At 34.3% G+C, this 18,947-nt stretch overlaps 1 protein-coding gene across 1 annotated transcript; it reads left to right on the top strand.

The window, feature by feature from the left end:
• Positions 1–2,965: 2,965 nt before the first annotated feature.
• On the top strand, positions 2,966–18,722 carry LOC308493571 (protein LEG1 homolog; the record flags this gene model as incomplete). The annotated part of the gene is made up of 6 exons (XM_081039945.1): positions 2,966–3,266; positions 6,956–7,042; positions 8,603–8,787; positions 10,016–10,116; positions 16,728–16,966; positions 18,601–18,722. The coding sequence occupies 6 exons, from the start codon at positions 2,966–2,968 to the stop codon at positions 18,720–18,722; spliced, it is 1,035 nt and encodes a 344-aa protein (XP_080896071.1).
• Positions 18,723–18,947: the final 225 nt, after the last annotated feature.

Here is an 18,947-nt window from a genome sequence, read left to right as displayed (position 1 = left end):
ATTGGTGAGAAACCAGTTATGGAAATTTATTTCATGAGAGATGGCTTGAAAGGGTATTTACTGCATACAGAAGATTTGTGAAGACTAGAACTTGAGTTGTTATAAAAAGTACAATAGGGTTAAGTGAAGATGAAAAAGAGAAAGATATCAAACAGAAAGAGTGAAAAGAGCAAATGGACTATTCGAAGGGACAATGAGTGAGTTATTTTTCTGGAACAGAAGAGAGTTGGACAAGGTGGAAAAGTTAACAGGTGATCAAACTGTTGTGGTCTGAACTTGGTTAAGTGGACAACAGGGTTTAATAGTAATGATAATAATGGTAAAGGTAATCACTTTCTCACTGACAACTTTTTATCTCTAATTTCTTTATACTAACGTCACTGTTTGGTATCTTCAAAGAAAAGTCAAATATAATTGTAGTGGTTGTGTTTATCCTATACAAGTATCCGACTTTAAAGGGAATACTCTTAAGATTTCCCCATTAAGTATGATGTTGGCAGTTGGTTTTTGAAAAGTATTTCTTATAATATATATTCATATATTAATTTTTTATACAGATGGAATATGTATTTTTTAATGTCCAGAATTCTTGTGTTCTCGATCTAGAACATAACAACAGTTTCCAATACTTCCCTTTTACATTAATGTATTTGGAAAGTTGAATAATAAGTGATCAGAAGACTATTGGGTAAGTATGATGACAGGAGTGAAGTGGTTGAATCCTGCTGAGGGATCTTTAATCTGGACCGTTCCGAGAGTAAGCCATACCCTTGACCTGCTATGAAACAGATATTTCTAATGATGCTAATAATTGGGCTTTCTAGATACACTGCGTATGAATACTGAGGTATTCATTATGTATAAGCAAAACCCAAATAACAGTGGTTTAAATAAGATAGAAAGTTGTTTCTCTTGTAGGTAAAATCCAGATGCAGAGATTCAGCAATATCTCATGGCTCCAAATTCTCTGGGACTCACACAATCTCAAGCTGTGCATTCTGGCATCCCCAAGATAGTTATCCTTTCATGTCAAAATGCAATTTTAGCCATCGCATCCACAATCCAAACCACGCCATACAGGAAGGGATCAGAAAGTGGCATGTCCTTTTTTTCTTTAAGGTAAATGTGGACATCATTTCCATTTATATTCCAGTGGTCAGCACTTAGTAACATGGCTGCTTATTCAAGGGGTACTAGAAATGTAGCCTTAATTCTTGACGTGCATCTTCCTAGCTAAAATTCTCAGGGAGAAGGAAAATTGGGAATTAACTAGGAATTTTTGCCAACAGACTGACTTGGTCTATTAGATACACAGGCACACTTCAAACTTGGACTTTTATTAAATGAATCATTCATATCTTTTTCAGTACATCTTTACACATTATTCTAACTCCTAATTATATCAAGCTTCATATTTTCTGTGCAATACATGAAACTTTTTTTCTGTGCTTTTTTAAAAATGAGAAGCAAGTACCCTAATGTCATTTGTAATCTATTTTGTAACCAGTGTAGGCTAGGGAACTCCTGGAAAGTTTCTGTTGACAAGTATTAGTTTGGTGCAAAAGTAATTGCAGATTTTGCAATTATTTTTAACCTTTTAAACCACAATTACTTTTTCATCAACCTAATAGTTTCATCTACAATATTATAGGCCTTCCGAATCTAGTCATTAAATTCTGACATAGATGGAGTTCCAAAATTTAACTATTCTATATGTTAGCTGATATATCAATTTCCTCTACACTACCCCCAAACACTAGTTGAAAGTCTCTGTCCTTTTAAAGGAGTCCATCATTTTATAATGAAATTGTAATAAACAGGAATTTCTTTTTCTTATAATTAGTTGAAACATACGATACACCTGAAATTAAAACCTGTTAGACTTTATCTTTTTCCTAGAATCTAGAGACGCATGATTCACTGTGGGAGCTAATAGTCTTCATATTCAATAAACATACTAAATAAATGTTTTAAGTTTTTTTTCATAGCCTTTGGTAAGAGATAAACTAATGAGTCTCTGAAGGTTTTCAGTCAGGGACCTGTGTTCAAACATTCTCAAAGTACTAAAAGAACTCAGTATATAGACATGCTCATTGCTAAGATTCTTTACACTGATGTAGTAAGTATACATAGCTGAACTATAAGGAAAAACATGAAGGCAGAGTCTGGAGAAATGCCTTTATCGCTTTATATATGCTCTCTCTCCCATTAGAAGTCACACAGAACACAGTTTTTCCCCAGCAATGAAAGTAAAGCAATGTGTGTGTGATGTTTTTGAGCACAAGTTGCCATTAGAAACAGAGTGCCCAAGCTGTGTATTAGGGACTGGTCAGGTAGGCATCCTCGGTTTGCTAGGGGTTGGTCACATATAAACATTTCAGACTTAAAAGGAAAGCAGGTGTTTAGTGAAAACCATATTGATTGCAAGTCTAGGAATAGTGAATCACTCTTGTCATTTAATTGTTGACTTGGAATTTTGAGAGTTTAGGACACAGATGCTAGCCGAGGACCAATCTTACAGGCAGGTTTGCTTTTCATGATAGCAGCCACAGGCCTGCTAAGTAAATTCTTTTCTGCAAAGGTAAGTAAATGCCCATATCTTTAAAGTTCTAGATAAATAAGGTGAAGATATACGTACAAGATTATACTTAATTTAATAGGCAGAAAAATACAATGTAAATATAACAACCATTTCCTAGAAGTATTTTCAATATTTACTCACGCACCATTAAAATTCTTGATAGCTTTTCAAAACTGTCATGTAAACAGCAAACTCTGTTGATAATGTTATTTAACCAAGAAGGCACCCTATTTACTTTGAAAGGGATTTCTTATCTGCACTTTGTTGTTTCCATGAAACAAAACAGTGTTCTTATGTTGGTGTATAATAAGCAAATAAATCACGTGACTTTCTCCTTTTCCCAATAAAAGCCCTGCCACAATCTCAATCCCCAGTTTTGGCATAATGGCTTTCCTTCCTCCCTTGGCCTGCATACTAGTTGGCTGCTTTTCTGTTTCTTTAGCAGAAACATCCAATCTCTCAGATCTGTATCCCCCGCTGTGGAAGGAGAGTCCTGGTCAGTTCAGTGACTACAGGATGGAGAATGGAAAGTATGTTATTGACCCTTGGGTATACCCTGAGAGGATGGGGATATACAAAATCCTACTGAGCCAGACAGCCAGATATTTTGAAAAATTTGCTGTAGGAAATGAACAAAATATATTGTGGGGGTTGCCTCTGCAGCATGGCTGGCAATATAGTACAGGTAAGAATGACTCTTGTTTTCATTCTAATGATCTACCAATATAACCCAAAGTAATGTGGGAAATGGGACTCTGTATATACTGCATGATGTTTTTGAAAATTGATTATTTACTTTTCTCTCCTTCACCCACATAACCATTATTTTTCTCCTTTTTTTTCTCCTCCATAAGTCGTTCTTTTACATGTTGCCTGTTTTGACTAGAAATGGCATTGAAGCATATAGTATAGTCACCAAAACAGAAAAGACTTCATATGTAATCTATTGAGCATTCTACAAGGATTTGTCAAACTTTACTTACTAGGTGCCAGACCCAATTCTAAGCACCAGAATGAAAAAAAACAACAGTTAAGATGATATGCATTAAAAACAGAAAGTGATGTCAAATTAGTTTGAATTCCTTGAAGTTCTAATTGTGATTACCTAAACATGGCGATTGGGGTGATGACATGGAGTGGCACTTGTTCATAACGATTTTTCTCTGTCCGGGATTTTTTGCTTTTGAAAATAAAGTACATTCCAGTGTTTAGTGAGAAGATATGTTTGTACCAAAGATTCATAAATTAAAAGATATTTTTGCTCTGGCTGACAGAAGCAGCTTATGAAAGAGAGTAGTGCCTCTTGCCCACTCCATACTGATAATAACACGGATAAGGAAATTGGTTCTGTTCTAAAGGAAAAAATATAGAGATCAAAGTTTATGTGCAGTCTGAGCAGAGGTCACATGCAGGAGCTACTGAGATTGGCAAGCCATCCACCTTTGTCAAGGGTGTCTTGAGACTCAAACCTACTCCTATTTATCTGTCTTCCCTTGGAGTCAAAAAGACCATGGTCCAGGAGATATCATGAATGTATAGTTCACTATGAGAAGCATGTCAGCCTCAGGGTGCCTGCAGGCCTATGGTAGTTGGAGGCTGAATGAGCAGGCAGATTAACGCCCCTCATTACACTCAATCATTAGGATCAAGTCTGACTCAACTCAGCTAGAGATGGACTTATATGCGACCAGCATTTTCAAGAGCCGTGGGTATGTGAGGGGTACAAATAAATATTTCAGACAATTTTCCTGTCATTAAAGACCTCACAACACATTTGGTACATGAAAGATAGCAAAAATTAAACTGGAAACAATCAATAATAATTCTTGGATAAAAGTTGAAAGTGCGAAATAAGAAACAGAGTGAAGTGAGTTGGAGTAATTAGAAAAAAAATGGATTTGAATCAAGACTTGAAATGTGCACAGAATTTCCCTGGGAAAATAGAAACAAAATCTTCCAGAAAATAGAAGATAAGAGAAAGTCATGGTTCTCAGGATTGGCTGCACATTGAAAATAACTGCTTAATTAAAAAAAAATGCCTAGGTCCACCAGTAGAAATTCTATTCTGATTTAATAATATGATAAATTAAGCTAAAAGACAGAGCCTGGAAACAGCATAACATAGGTATATGTGATTGAGTGTAAGGTGTGTGAGTGTGTGTGTGTGTGTGTGTGTGTGTGTGCTAAAGAAAGAGTCAAAAAAGGAAGAGAAGATACAGAGAGAAGGGTTGAGGGGGAGGGTGTCTTTGGGGGTTCAATGAGAGATCAAATTAAAACAAAATATTTAGTGATATTTAGGAATTAATGCTATTGGAATATTGGGTAAATTTAGCTTAGAGTTTGGGTTTGAAGTTTTAGGTGATAAAAAACTTTAGGTTCTTGAATCAGTATGATTTTACTAAAAGTGTTTTCATCAGTCCGTTGGGAATTTTGGCTTACATAGATGTTTTAAAAGGCATTTATCCCATTGGGTCAAGCTGAGATAGTGCAAAGATAATCCAGATCTGAAATAAAGAATCTGGGTGAGTGAATGTCCATGGTGAGAGCTAGAAAGTCTTCAAAGGAAGAAATGACAGGACATGGGTTCAGATTCGAACAGAGGAAAAGGAGGAGCCGAGGTTGATGAAATGAAAGAATGCAAAATTTTATTCATCTGACAGAAACAGAGATATTTAACGTTTCATAAGTATCAAGATTGGGGTACAATTACAGCCATGTTCAGTCAGAGTTGAGAAGAAATCAAACAGGACATATGCTCAAGTGTGTGTTTAGGTCTAAAGAATAATTGCTATCAAACATTACGGTGATATTTGAAGGTGTCATGCGGGGTGAACTCTTTGAGAGAGTAAGGGAAATCAAAAGATAATGGGTTCATGGGAAGAAGAAGCAAAACAACCCCGAGGAAATGAAAGAGAAGAAACAGAGAAGGGTTTTACAGACTTATCTTTAATTTAGCAGTCTGAGGAATAATCAATTCGAAAACTTCACACTTCTAATATTCATACAGGTTAATAGCATTGACAAATTTTTCATCAATCATTGCTTTAAGAATGATCAGCTTAAGGAAAGCAAAGTGATAAAGAACAATAAAAGAAAAAGGAAAGAACTGAAGATATAAATGGAAAAGAGATGAGCAGAACACAGACGCACACAAAATGAAGATGGTGAAATTGTAGAAAAATGAAAGGAAAAGGAAGTGAGTGCATAAGAGAAGGGGTAGAAACCAAAGTAGAAGCAGCATATTGGTCAGTGGATGCTTGAAGGCAAGGGAGTACTTGGAGAAGGAAATGAGAATCGGTCCTTAATTTACTTAGGTGGAAGCCAAGGAAAACAGGAAGTTAGCAGGAGTGGAGAGAATAAGTTGCAGATGAGTAAGGCAAGAAACTGAAAAAGTAAAACAAAACAAAAAGCTGTATTGGGAGCAACGGTTGAAAAGGGGAAGGAAAGTATACCAAAGAATCAGAAGGATGAACAAAGGATTAGCAAGGAAGATGGGAAAATGACACAAAATAAACCTGAAAACTCAGAGCGGTATTAAAAAAAAAAAATCAGCTGTCATTCGTAAGGAAAAGAAAGACTAAACTCATGGGAAGAAACACTTTTCATGCTTTTTCTCACATGATATGCAACCTTATGATTTAGTTAATATTATATCCCCATTTTATAGATGAAGAAACTAAGGCTAAATGGGAAGTTACTTAGCAAAGGTTGACCTAAGAAATGACATCAGGAATTTAGTTTGATAATAGGCCTCTCTTACTCTGTGTGCTTATATATTGCTTCTCTAATTTTGAAGGGAAGAAGAGAAAGCAGTAGAAAAGAGAATACAAAAGTGAATAATATTCAAGATAGATAATTGAAACGTGAAAAAATGTAGTGATATTAGAGAAAGGAAAATAATTTGGTTCAGAAATGAGAAATGAAGGATACAAAGAATGACTGCACATAAATACAAGTCATCAGAAGATAAATGTTTGAACAGACTGATGATTGCCAGATGGGAAGGGGCTTGGGGGCGTTGGGTGAAAAAGGTGAAGAGATTAAGAAGTACAAACTGGTAGTTACAAACTGTCACAGGGTCACAGGGATGTAAAGTACAGCATAGGGAATATAGTCAGTAATGTTGTAATAAGGTATCAGCTGGGTATTAGGTTTATGGGTGGGAGGATCATTTTGTAAATTATATAAACGTGTAACCACTATGCTGTACACCTGAAACTAATATAATATCAAATGTCACCTGTAATTGAAAAAAAAGATAGAGAAGATAAATATTTGTGCATCTTTCCAAACAAAGCACACCTAATCAAGTGACAATTAGAAGGAGTTTCAACATTTGCATAATAAATAATCTGTGTATCCTCTCTCTTCTAGGCAGATTAGCTGATCCCAGCCACAGGACAGACTGTGGCTATGAATCTGGAGATCATTTGTGCATCTCTGTGGACAGCTGGTGGGCTGGTAGGTTCATTTAAATAGCAAAATAAATGGTAACCGTCATAAGTATTCAGTGTAAATTCTTAGGGACAGAGACAAAACAATAACAGTACTATTCCTGTGTTAAAAGAACTCTACCCACCATGTACCTTGTGGCCTTCATGTCACATTCTAGGATTTTACAGCCACAATATCAATAACTATTCCATAGGGCATATTCTACTTTTCACAGAAGGACTGAAACAAGGAACTGCAAACGACGATGGCCTCTGATAGACAAGCAATGGCAGTCAGGTGGGAGGTCCCACTAGTGATGGGGCGTCTGCAGGATGGGGAAAAATGAGAAATGAGAGAACAATAAACTAGTATTTTTTTCTCATTTTGTTAGACCAAATGTGTTTAATTCTTAAACTTGTAACTATATCAGAGATTAACCAACCACAATTCATTTTACCAGCCAGTGATCTAAGGTTTGGGGTATTTAATACTAAAATAATCAGAAAATATTTTCTAATTCTTTGATTTTATTTAGTGTTTTCATAATGAAATTAATCTACACCCAATTTCATAGAGACATTTTCCAATAATTAGAAACAGGACCACATTAAACTTCACTTTCTTGGGGTGACACACATCATGTACATCTTTACTTATTTTTTTCTAATATGACGTTGGTTCTTTTCAAAGACCCACAAATAGTCATGGCCACAGGTTTAGAATCAAGTTTCTTTATTCTCAGATTGACTAAGTACTTTGCAGTATCAGCCTGATACACTGGGGCGTGGGACTGCATTCACAAATGAGAGTATATGATGAAGAATGTCCTGCATCACCAGTGAGAATCAGTCAGTATAAGCTTTATAGCCAACTGCATTATAAGGTCTACATCTAAGGGAATAGATTACACGTAGAGAAAAATAAGAAAAACTTAGTTCATTGTCAATTTAATTATCTGAAGTTCTATTGTCAACACTTATCCAACATTTTTACTTTAAAGACCTACTGTAAGTCAAGGACTTTGTAATATCATGGTTGCACACTAAACTTGGTTAAATACAATACAAAATACCAATGCTATAATGCTATAACCACATTAAAATATTTTAGAAAAGAATCACATTTCATGGTAGAACCTCAGTTAGAAGTGTAGTATCATTCTGTGTACGAGTAGATACCTATCTTCCTTTTTACTTAACACTTTGAAAAATGAATATTACCAAATCAATTAAAATTACTTTTAATTTTAAAATATAGTCAACTATTTAACTTATATTTACATATGATTGTGGGGTTATTAACAGAAACACGTTAAAGTTATATATATATTATATACATATATGTATATAGGCATAGAAATGAACATACATGAATATATATATATATATATATATATATATATATATATATATATACACATATACAGTATATGCACTTTTGATGGTGATTTTCAATTTTTTTGCAGTATTTTTATATATTTCTGGACCTGTGAGTATTTTTCTTAATGGTTTATAGATGAGTTAAAAATATCCTCTATTACATTGGTTATATTGTACTTGTGGTAATAACAGTACTTTGATCTTACAGACATGAATTACTTTCTCTGTGCATTACCCTTCTTTGCTGCGGTTGATTCTGGCATAATGGGGATATCATCAGACCAAGTCATGCTTTTGCCACCACCCAAGGATCAGACAAATTTTTGTCTTACTGTTGCTACTTGTCGGTCATCCTTCCCTGAGGTGATGAGAAAGTGGACTGCCTTCTACCAGGTTTCTTTTTTAAGTTTTGTAATTTATTCTCTTAGGTGGTGGTAAGAGAATTTCTTTTTTTTTGTATAATGCTTTGTCTAAGTTTTGTGTGTATAATAGAATATTTACCAAAGTATAAAAATGTAATTTTTGGTAAATTATATTAATATTATTACATTGCAGCAGGGCATTGCGTGTCATTAACATCCTCTAAGCCAATACGGCATTAATATAAAATCTATCCACTGGTCTCACCCTAAATAAATTATACATAAATGTGATAGCTCACTGTTTATCTCACTGAATGAAAAGATTATTCTGGTTAATTAAACCTTCAGGTCAACCAGAGGATAACTCTTGGGAGAAATATGATTATGGAGGTATTTTTTTAAATCGATTTAAAATTTTAAAATATTTTTCAGTCACAGTTGACATTAAATATTATGTGTTTCAGGAGTACAGCCTAGTGGTTAGACATTTATATAACTTATAACGTGAACCCCCAATAAGGCCAGTACTCAGCTGATATCATATGTAGTTATTATAATATTATTAATAATATTCCCTATGTCATACTTTACATCCCTGTGACTACTTTGTAACTGCCAATTTGTATTTCTTAATCCCTTCACCTTTTTCACCCAGTCTCTCAACCTCTCAATGTTGGTTTTAGGATTGGTTTTAAACAATTAAATTATTTAAACTGAATTAATGAATGATCACCTACAGGTAGAAGTAACAATTATGGGACAATCAAAATCGAATGTTCAATGACCAAAACAAAATACATTGGTTAAGCATAGACATGAACCAGGATCAATGCTGAAAAGACAGATTTACTCGTTCTATAATTAATTAGCTCATTATTTTAGATATGCTTAAATAAAGTATTCTAATCATTTCCCCATTTTCTTAGCCTTAAACTTTTGTGATAATTTCAACTACGGGAATAGAGAAAAAGATGATAAAAAAATAAAATCCTCCTGGCCAGTATAAAATACTGATTGTTGGGAAAATATTTGCAGTTCATTTCTTATAGATGTGCTTAATATTACTACTACTAATAAATAATTATTATAGTCTTTACAGAATGTCAGTCACTCATGGCTTACACAAATTAATTCTTAGAAACAAAATTCTCCTCTCATGTAGAACATTGCTAAATTGTAAATGTGAACAAGATTAAATTGTAGGGAGAGGAATCATTATAGCTGGTCAAACTTAAATCACTTTCTCCTCTTTGCAACAGCACTTGAAGTTACCTTCTAGTAGCTTTGAGGACTTGTTGAAGTACTTATGGGCTGCACATTCCTTCACCTTGGAAAGTGTTCACAAAACATTTGAAGATAGGTAAGAATGCATCCCAAATCATTTTTATTTAATATGGCAAATCATTTTTTGTTTTATTTATGCTTTTTTATTCTCCTACAGTGACTGTCTACCTTCCTATTAAATAATATGTCTAATCATTGGGATATGTAATGACGAGATGTGAATATTTTAGTACAATCAGGCTTAAAAAGTTTTGTGAAGAAGGGGCAAAATTTTGAGAAGAAAAATCTCATACCAACCAACAAATAAAACATGCAACCAATTTCTCTCTATTGAAAAAAAAGAAAAGAAATTATATTCATTATTTGGTCACAGACATATAATAGGTGTATACTTGTTGGGGGGAAATCAACCAGCATCAGGGTTAGCATACAAAATAGCCTAGAAGACTACCAAGTCACTTCAAATGTAAACCTGGGGGTATTATCTACCTAGATATGATGGTGTAAAAATAATTAGATCACAAGTATATAAACCAAAAAAATGAATAAATTTTCTGATATTATTAGAAGCACTTTCTTCACTAATTATAACAAAATATTGTTGATTTTTGTTAACTAATTTTATGTCCTAAAATTCTACCTTTCTTACCTGCTCTTCTATTTAGGTGTGAACAAATGACCCTTCTAAGAGAATTTTTAAAATAGTTGCAATTTCTCAAGTACAATAAATAAAAGAAATTTCACCAAGTATTTTAATGTAATATATCACTTCAAAATAACTTCTTTCTGTAGATTATGACTATGCAACTGAGCTGTTTAGTCATTTGCCTAACATCTTACAGCTAGTGAAGGGCAGGGCTAGCACTTACATTCCTGTGACTTCATAGCCCGTCCGCTCACACGGCACTGCCTTCAATGTACTTTCAGAGGTCAACAGCTAACAAGATATTGAAAGCTATTGAACAGTAAAAGTATGCTTTTACCTTTTCAATGTATGGTCATGCATTGCTTGATGACAGAAATAAGTTCTTAGAAATATATCATTAGGTAATTTCATAGTTGGGCGAACATCATAGAGGTACAAACTTATAGCAGATGGTATAGCCTACTACACATCTAAGCTATACGGCGTAACCTATCGCTCCTAGGCTACAAGCTTGTATAGCATGTTACTGTACTGAATACTGAGGGCGATTGTAACACAATGCTATCTGTGGATCTAAACATATCTAAACCACATGAGAGTAAATCAACACAAGAGAAAATGATGCAATCAAGAGACCTTGTAAACATGAGACGTAAGAGACTGCTGCCTGAGTAACACCAAATACTGTTTTACAGCCAACTTTTTCTAATAAGTAGAAAGAGTACACTGTTACAATGAAAGTATAGTATATCTAAACCAATAATATAGTTGTTTATTCTGAATACCAAGTCTATACTGTACATAATCATATGTGTGATTCTTTTATATGACTTGCTGTTTACACCGGCATCACCACAAACAGTTGAGTAATGCATGGCACTATGACCCTACAATGGCTATGCCATCACTAGGCAATAGGGATTTTTCAGCTCCATTATAACTTTGAGGGACTACCATCCTACATGAGGTCCGTCATTGACAGAAATGTTGTTATGCGATACATGACTATAATGAAGCAGGAACAAATGAAGCAAAATAAAATATAAGATTCACTTCCTTTTGAAAGAATCTTTCAATTCTAAGAAGACATAAACCACAGAGGCCGTCACTTAACTGAACAAAGTGTGCATTCAAGCTTCTTTACCTTCTTACTCAAGTAGGTTATAGGGCAGGTGTGTGAGCAGTGCCTCCCTGCTCTAGGTGTCAGAACAGTGGATAAACAGTTTGCAGAGTATTCCTGCAGCTGCTGGTATCTATTTCAGAACTCTTCAGAGACCTGTCCTTCCTTCCTTCCTTTCTTCCTTCTTTCTTTCCTTTCTTTCTTCCTTCTTTCTTTCCTTCTTTCCTTCCTTCCTTCTTTCCTTCCTTCCTTCCTTCCTTCCTTCCTTCCTTCCTTCCTTCCTTCCTTCCTTCCTTCCTTCCTTCCTTCCTTCCTTCCTTCCTGCATTCCTGCATTCCTGCATTCCTGCATTCCTCCCTTTCTTACTGCGTTCCTCCCTTCCTTCTTTCCCTTGTTCCTTTCTTTTTCTTTATTTTATATCCTGAACTCAGGTATACCTCAAAATTTTTATTTGGATTATTTTTCGTTTGTATATTATCTGCTTCTTATATGCCAATGATTTAATGAGTCAAATGGTTCTATGAGGTTTGGCCATCCATTCCATCAAAAATATATAAATAAATAAAACAGCCATATCTAGAGAGAATACCACTATAGCCACTTACGATGTGGTATTTCTAAAAAAAATTTATAACTCATTGACTTTCAGTTTTAGGTATTATCTTTTGTATCACTACTACAGAAAATTGCCATTTAGTTCACTCCATCCCTACTTCACACATATTTTTCCTACCTCTCATTTTCTCTGTATAGTTGTTTAGTTATTTGGTTAGGTCAATATTTAGTGCTTACATTATTTTAACTATTATTAATATTCAAATCTTGGTAATGTACTAGGCTGATTACTTTTACTTTTCCTCATCAGTTAATTCCCATTATTAGAGTTGATAATTCTCCTGTGTTTTTGTTTGCTTTCCATTATACATAACACTAATTACTTCACATTGGCAACCTAGAAAGTTTCTTCTCAAGATGTTCAAAAGCATCAAGAATTGTGTCAATTTCTTCATATTGAAGAGGTTTTTTTCAGAGCCATTGACTGTTCTAATCTGCCCAGGTGGCCAGGTATCATCTTCAGGTACCTACCACCACTTGGGGATTTTGTTTGCCTCTTTTTTTTGTGGAATCACTCATTTCTTTGTTCCATGTCTTTGGTTAAGACTTACATGCCAGTGGATTCAGACCTGTTATATAAGAAAAAAAAAAAAATATATATATATATATATATAGGTGATTTGCATGTATTAAGCTATCCTTATTCTATCATGGTTTTTGACTGAGGCTTTCTTTACATGAGTACAGAAAGTAGGCTGGTAACACTTGAGATTTTTGAAGGCTTATCTCCATTACTTTTTAGCTTGACATTTGCTGTTGAGAAGTCTGAAATCAGTCTGATTTCTGATCTTTTGTAAGCTTTTTCTCATTTCTTTTTTCCCCTTCAGTTTGCTATTTTGTTTCTGTATCTCTTATCCATGTTATAGAGTCTTTTCTCTTGTGTTTGGTAAAACCTGGATATCTACTTATACTTAAAAAGAGGCACTTTCATGAGTGAGTGAAATCTTTCTACTATGAACACCTCTCCAGGGTAATGTTGCTGAGTCGTTTAACTAGGGAGTCCTTAGCATCAATCCCTTTATCTTTTCTCTTGAGTCAGTCAGTTTTCCAAAGGAGACACTTTCACCTACTTGAAAAGTGAAGGCCTGACTGCCAATATTTTTAAAGTCAAAAGAGGGAAGGAAGAAGGGGGAGGAGCGAGTCTTAGTATCCAGTGTACTATATTCACGTCTATCCCGCTTTCAATGTGGTGTCCCTACCTTCAACTGGAACTAGTCACTCAGTTCAGGGACCCTCTGCTCTATTCTTCAAGTGTGAGTAGTTACTCCGTTTGGAGTTTGGGAGGGAATCTTTGTACATGATTACTTCTTCAACATACTTCCAAACTATCATTCTTGATTTTAGCAAACTTCTTTCACCCGGAGAGTCCCCCTCAGTCTTTATTTGAGAGATACTGTACAAATTACATTAAGATTATTTCTTAGCTTCTCTCTGGTTGCTTAGGATTTAGTTTTATGACTATATTAAATCTTCCCTGATTTGTTCTATTTGATTTCCAGACTTCAAAATTTTGTTACTCCTGCCTCCCCTCCTATTCTTCCAATTCTTCTGAATTAATGCCTTAGTGTCGTCATTTTAATGGGGATTTTGCAGCAGGTAGTAAAAGTTGATAGAGATATAAAAATCAGCATTTTCATTCAAAAGTTCTCGTTATTTCTTTAATTGAAATAATTTCCTTCTGTTGTTTTTTTCAATAGGTTCATTTCAGTGTTGTCTATATTATAGAGAAATTTATAAATTCATTACTAACTGTGTTTAAGAATAAAACCTTTTAATCAATTCATGTCACTTGAAACTTAGGAAATTGGACTCCAGCCAAATGGAATTCTTCTGACACCTTATGTTGATGGAAGGTGAATCTTTTAAGGATTACTAAGAGGGAAGATTTAAAATGCTTGTTTGTGTGCCTTCTGATTTCTCCAGTCCTAAGAATTCATTTGGGAGGTTTTAGGCTACTGATTATTCCTTGAAAAAGAGTAATAATGTAGAGGTTAAGATCTTGTGCTTTGAGGACAAACGTCTGATTCCATTTGACCTGGACAGTGACAAACTCAGTTTTCTCATCTTTAAATCTTCAATAATAATAGTATATACTACATGGGGTAGTTTTGAGGATTAATTGAGAAAACCATGCATCATGCTTAACATACCACTGGCACATGAGAAGCTTTCAAATATAAAGTAACTATTATCATCATGACAAAAAGCAATAGAGGACAGTAGTAAAGAACATGAGTTTTAAAACCAGATCAACAGGATTAAAATCCTAGTTCTGCGGTCTGTTTTGTGTGGCCCTGTATTTCGTTTATTTTTTCTCATAAGACTATAGCACAATTGACAACCACTAAACCTCAGTATCACACAACAGTGAGCTTTTCTGACTCATACATCTGAGGTTTAGCTGGGCAGGTCTGCTGATCTCTCTTGGGGCTCATCTAATATTGGCTGATTCTGCTTGTCCCCACAGGGTTGCATGGGGAAGCTCACCTCTGCTCCAGTTGTCTCTCATCCTCCATCGGGCAAACCTGTGTGTTTACTAGAGTGATGACAGAATAGCAAGAGAGAGAAACTAAATTGTGAAACATATTTCAAGCCTATGCTGTGTGAAGTTGGCTAATATCTTATTGACCAAATCAAATCATATGGCTGATCCAGGAGCAGGAAATTATGCTTCCCTTTCCCCCCACTTCCTCCCTACCCCCACTGTAGCAGGGAAGGAGTACCAGAAAATTACATGTTTGGGGCCATGTTTGCTATCTACTATATGCTGGGGAACTTCCTTAAAACTCGTGTGTTACTTTCCTTAGGTAAAAAAATATACAAGGCTTTTTTAATTTATATGAAACAATACTGAATTCTGTGTGGTCTACATATCTTAAATAAAACTCAGTGGTCTTGGATCCTAAGATCGCTGGTGTATGTATATCTATATTTTAAGTTAAAATGAACCTTTAAGGTATTTTTTTATCTTTTTACTTGACCACATTTCAACTGACATTAGATAAATTGTTAAATAATATGTTCAATTAAATCATTTGAAAGGTTTCTGTTGAATTTCACTTCTGCTCATTTGCCCTCTGTGTCTTGAACTGGTGCTCTCCTGTCTTTCTTCTCTCCTAGTGTTGCTGTCTATTGGGAGCTTAATTCATTGTTACTAGGGCTTTGTGGCCATTGCTCAAAATCCTTATGAATTCACATGTCCTTTTATCCTTTCATTGTCAGCTGTGATATGACTAAAACTAGTCAACTCTGAATCCAAGCCAAACTCTTCTTTCATCAAGGGTCCACTGAACCCACTGTTCTACTTCTGGATACTGGAGTCAGGGAGGAGCCCATGTGCATGGGAGCCAAACATAGCAAGATTTCTCCTCTGGGTTAAGTTATGGCTTGACCTGACAAACATAATGCAAGCATTTTCTATGTAATGGACTCTACATATGTGCTGTGGAAATAGAAATTAGAATATAGTATAATGAGAAAACAAACTTTAAATATATGAATGATATGGTGCTATGGGAATATAAAGAAGGAAGAAACAGCTGATTCCACCTTAGGTGAGCTGAAAAACTTTGTGAAGGTGTGACGTCTATGATATAACTTGAAAGAAAATGTAGCTGGTGAGCAACGCAAGGAGTAGACAACACTTCAAAGGGAAAGAGACTGTTGAAACAACAGCAAGTTGGTCAGCATGCTTAGACAGCTGATGGGGCCAGGAGCCATGAATTACATGCATAGTTATAAAATAATTTACTATACCCTCAACCTTACTATAATAATTTGTCTCCCAAATATGTAAGAGAGTTTGGTTTCCTAGAAAACTTCATCTAGTAGGAAAAACCTATTTTTTTAAAAAATTAGACAAGAAAAATCACACATCTATTTCTCTATGATGCTCAATATTTTAGGGGCCTCATGACTTCAGGAAATCAACAGTTTTACAAAGGATGTCTGAGTCTGGTAAAAAATTCTGCCTTGGTACCTTTGATTTTTATCTGCACATTTCTAAAGAGTATTACTTAGTCATAATCTAACATCTGGTTATTATATAATATGCAAGGATAAGGTATCTTATTAAAAGTGATAAAACTCAAAATAAAATATAAATAATTGATTGGATGGTCCTTTCCAACATTAAAATTTAAACTGCCTATATTTGTATCTTCAAAGGTAGGAGCACAGCTGACACATTCTAAAACTAAGAAATACATTCTTAGTTTGTTGGTAGAAGATGATGTTTCTCTAGGAAATGAGGCTGAAATTTTGAGTGGACTAATTATAAGTGTACGTGTTTTCACTCGTCTTTTAGGTTGGAATATTATTCTAAACCAGAAGCACATTTTGGAAAAAGTTGGACTGAGGCTATAAAATATGTAGGTGTAGTCCGGTTTCCTACAAACTTGACTTTAACAGATGAATTTCAGAAGTGTCTGCCACCACGAATGCTTGTTGATGGGGACAGAGCCCCTTTCATCAGTGACTTTACTGAACTTCAGAATGGAGTCCTATTTGGTTTAAATCTTCTTTATGAAGTGGATAACTCCACAGGTAAGGATCTTATGAAAAATACCTTGAAGAGAATCAATATTACATTAAATTGATAAAGGAAAAAATAACACATACTTTCAAAGAAAGTCATGATTTCCTATAGGTATCCATTTGACACATTTTGATCCTTCCACTCATGGTCTGTCCTTTCTTATGAGTCCTTGTTGACCCATAAGCCAACAGATGACTGCAAGTCTACTTTCTTTCATCTACAAATGCAGGCTTATATTTTGTGGTTCTTATTACAATATTCTGTCTTTTCCTCTCCTTATTTAAGGCTCTTAAGTTTAGAAAAAATAAAGGAATCTCAAAAGAAAACCTGCCATAATTAATGGGAAAACTAGCAAATTCATTTATATGAACTCCTTTTATCCAGCCTTACTAGTCATGGAAGAAGTATTCTGCTCTATCTCCTCAATTGTAGGATTTCCTAGTGAAAAACAAAGGAACCTATAATTGTGTGTTTGAATTACCACATTATCCCAATTTTCCTGCTATGGCAGTGAACTAAGCTTAAAACATAATTAAAATATTAGTATTTTTAAAACAAAACAAGAAAATCTGAAAGCTATAAAAGATATAAAAGTAAAGTAAAAATAAATACAGTAAATATATGATTTGAAATCTTATTTGTATTTCTAAGAATAACAAATACACCCAAACATTTTAGAGGCTTCATGCAATTGATGTTTCTTGCTCCAGTAACAGTTCAATATTTTACTGAGAAAGAAATAGAGGCTTTGTAAATTTAAATAATTTCCCAGCTGGTAAAAATTGCATCCTGGCTGTATTACTTTAAAGCCTGTACTCTTTCTCCTGAACAAATCATACCGTATACTGAAATCTATATTCTAGGATAGTTTGAAACCTGGTGTCAGCACTTTGCTGTTGTTGGATATGTCAAGGTGGAACTGACTCAATATTGATTAAATCTAAAAATTTCAAACTCACCTAGTAACTTTCTCATTAGTCTAGAAAGGGTCTCAGGACTAGAGTTAATAGATTAACTCTAGTCAACTGAGAAACATGAGCCAGTGCTCTCACCCACCAATCAGGTAACATGCTACCACTACATGGGGAGGGCGAAAGGATATTTATGAAAATTAAATGGAGATTAAGCCTTATCCTCCCATCTCCAAAGAGTCTAGGAAGAAAAAAATAAACCTGGGACAAGGAGTTCTGGTTACATCCAAACTGCTACCTCTTGTGCATTAACAGATCTAACCTAAGTATTTCTGTGCTTCAAAGGTACGGTTAGTGATACTCAAGAAAGCTTTCAAGAAATTACATTTTTGGTCATAAAACTATGAATTAAGGTTCCTGTTCTTTCCAACCTACTATCATCTAACAATTTCTATAATTTGTATTATTTTGTTATGTAGAAACTGTTAATTTACTGTTATATGAATTTACAATCTTTGAATGTGTTTGTTCACTTTACCCAATTTTCTGCTGAGTTACTTAATTTTTCTTACTGATTTTTATATGAAGAGCTGGTCAATTGATTTTAAATATAAAAACATCTGTGTGCAATGAACAATATTTGTATGCAAAATACATAGAATTTTATTTAAAATAAACATTTTTAACAATTGGGCTTAAATTTACTTGTAAAATTTTTATATCTTTTCCAGGGTCATTATCTTTGACTATATGGAAAATTTTAATGAGGACAGAAGCTGCAAGAAAGTTAGTTTTAGAGTTTTTAAAAATAATTCTTGAAAACTACAATTCAACATTTTCTGGAAATGATTAACAAATTAACAATGAACAATTCTAATTTGTGGCACAACAGCAATTTCAAAATTTAACATGATTGTAACCACATAGTTTTCTTGTTTCTGTTGTTTTTGATTTATGCTCATTTGTTAGGATTTTGTCTATGCATTCCGAATTTTAAATTCAAACCAATGCTATGATTATTTTGCTCAATTAATAATTCTTGACTTTTAAATTTATCAATATAAAATGTTTAAGATCT

Source organism: Rhinolophus hipposideros (assembly GCF_964194185.1).
Source record: "Rhinolophus hipposideros genome assembly, chromosome: 3".
In the NCBI taxonomy this organism is placed as follows: Eukaryota; Metazoa; Chordata; class Mammalia; order Chiroptera; family Rhinolophidae; genus Rhinolophus; species Rhinolophus hipposideros.
This window is presented reverse-complemented; position numbering and strand designations above follow the sequence as displayed.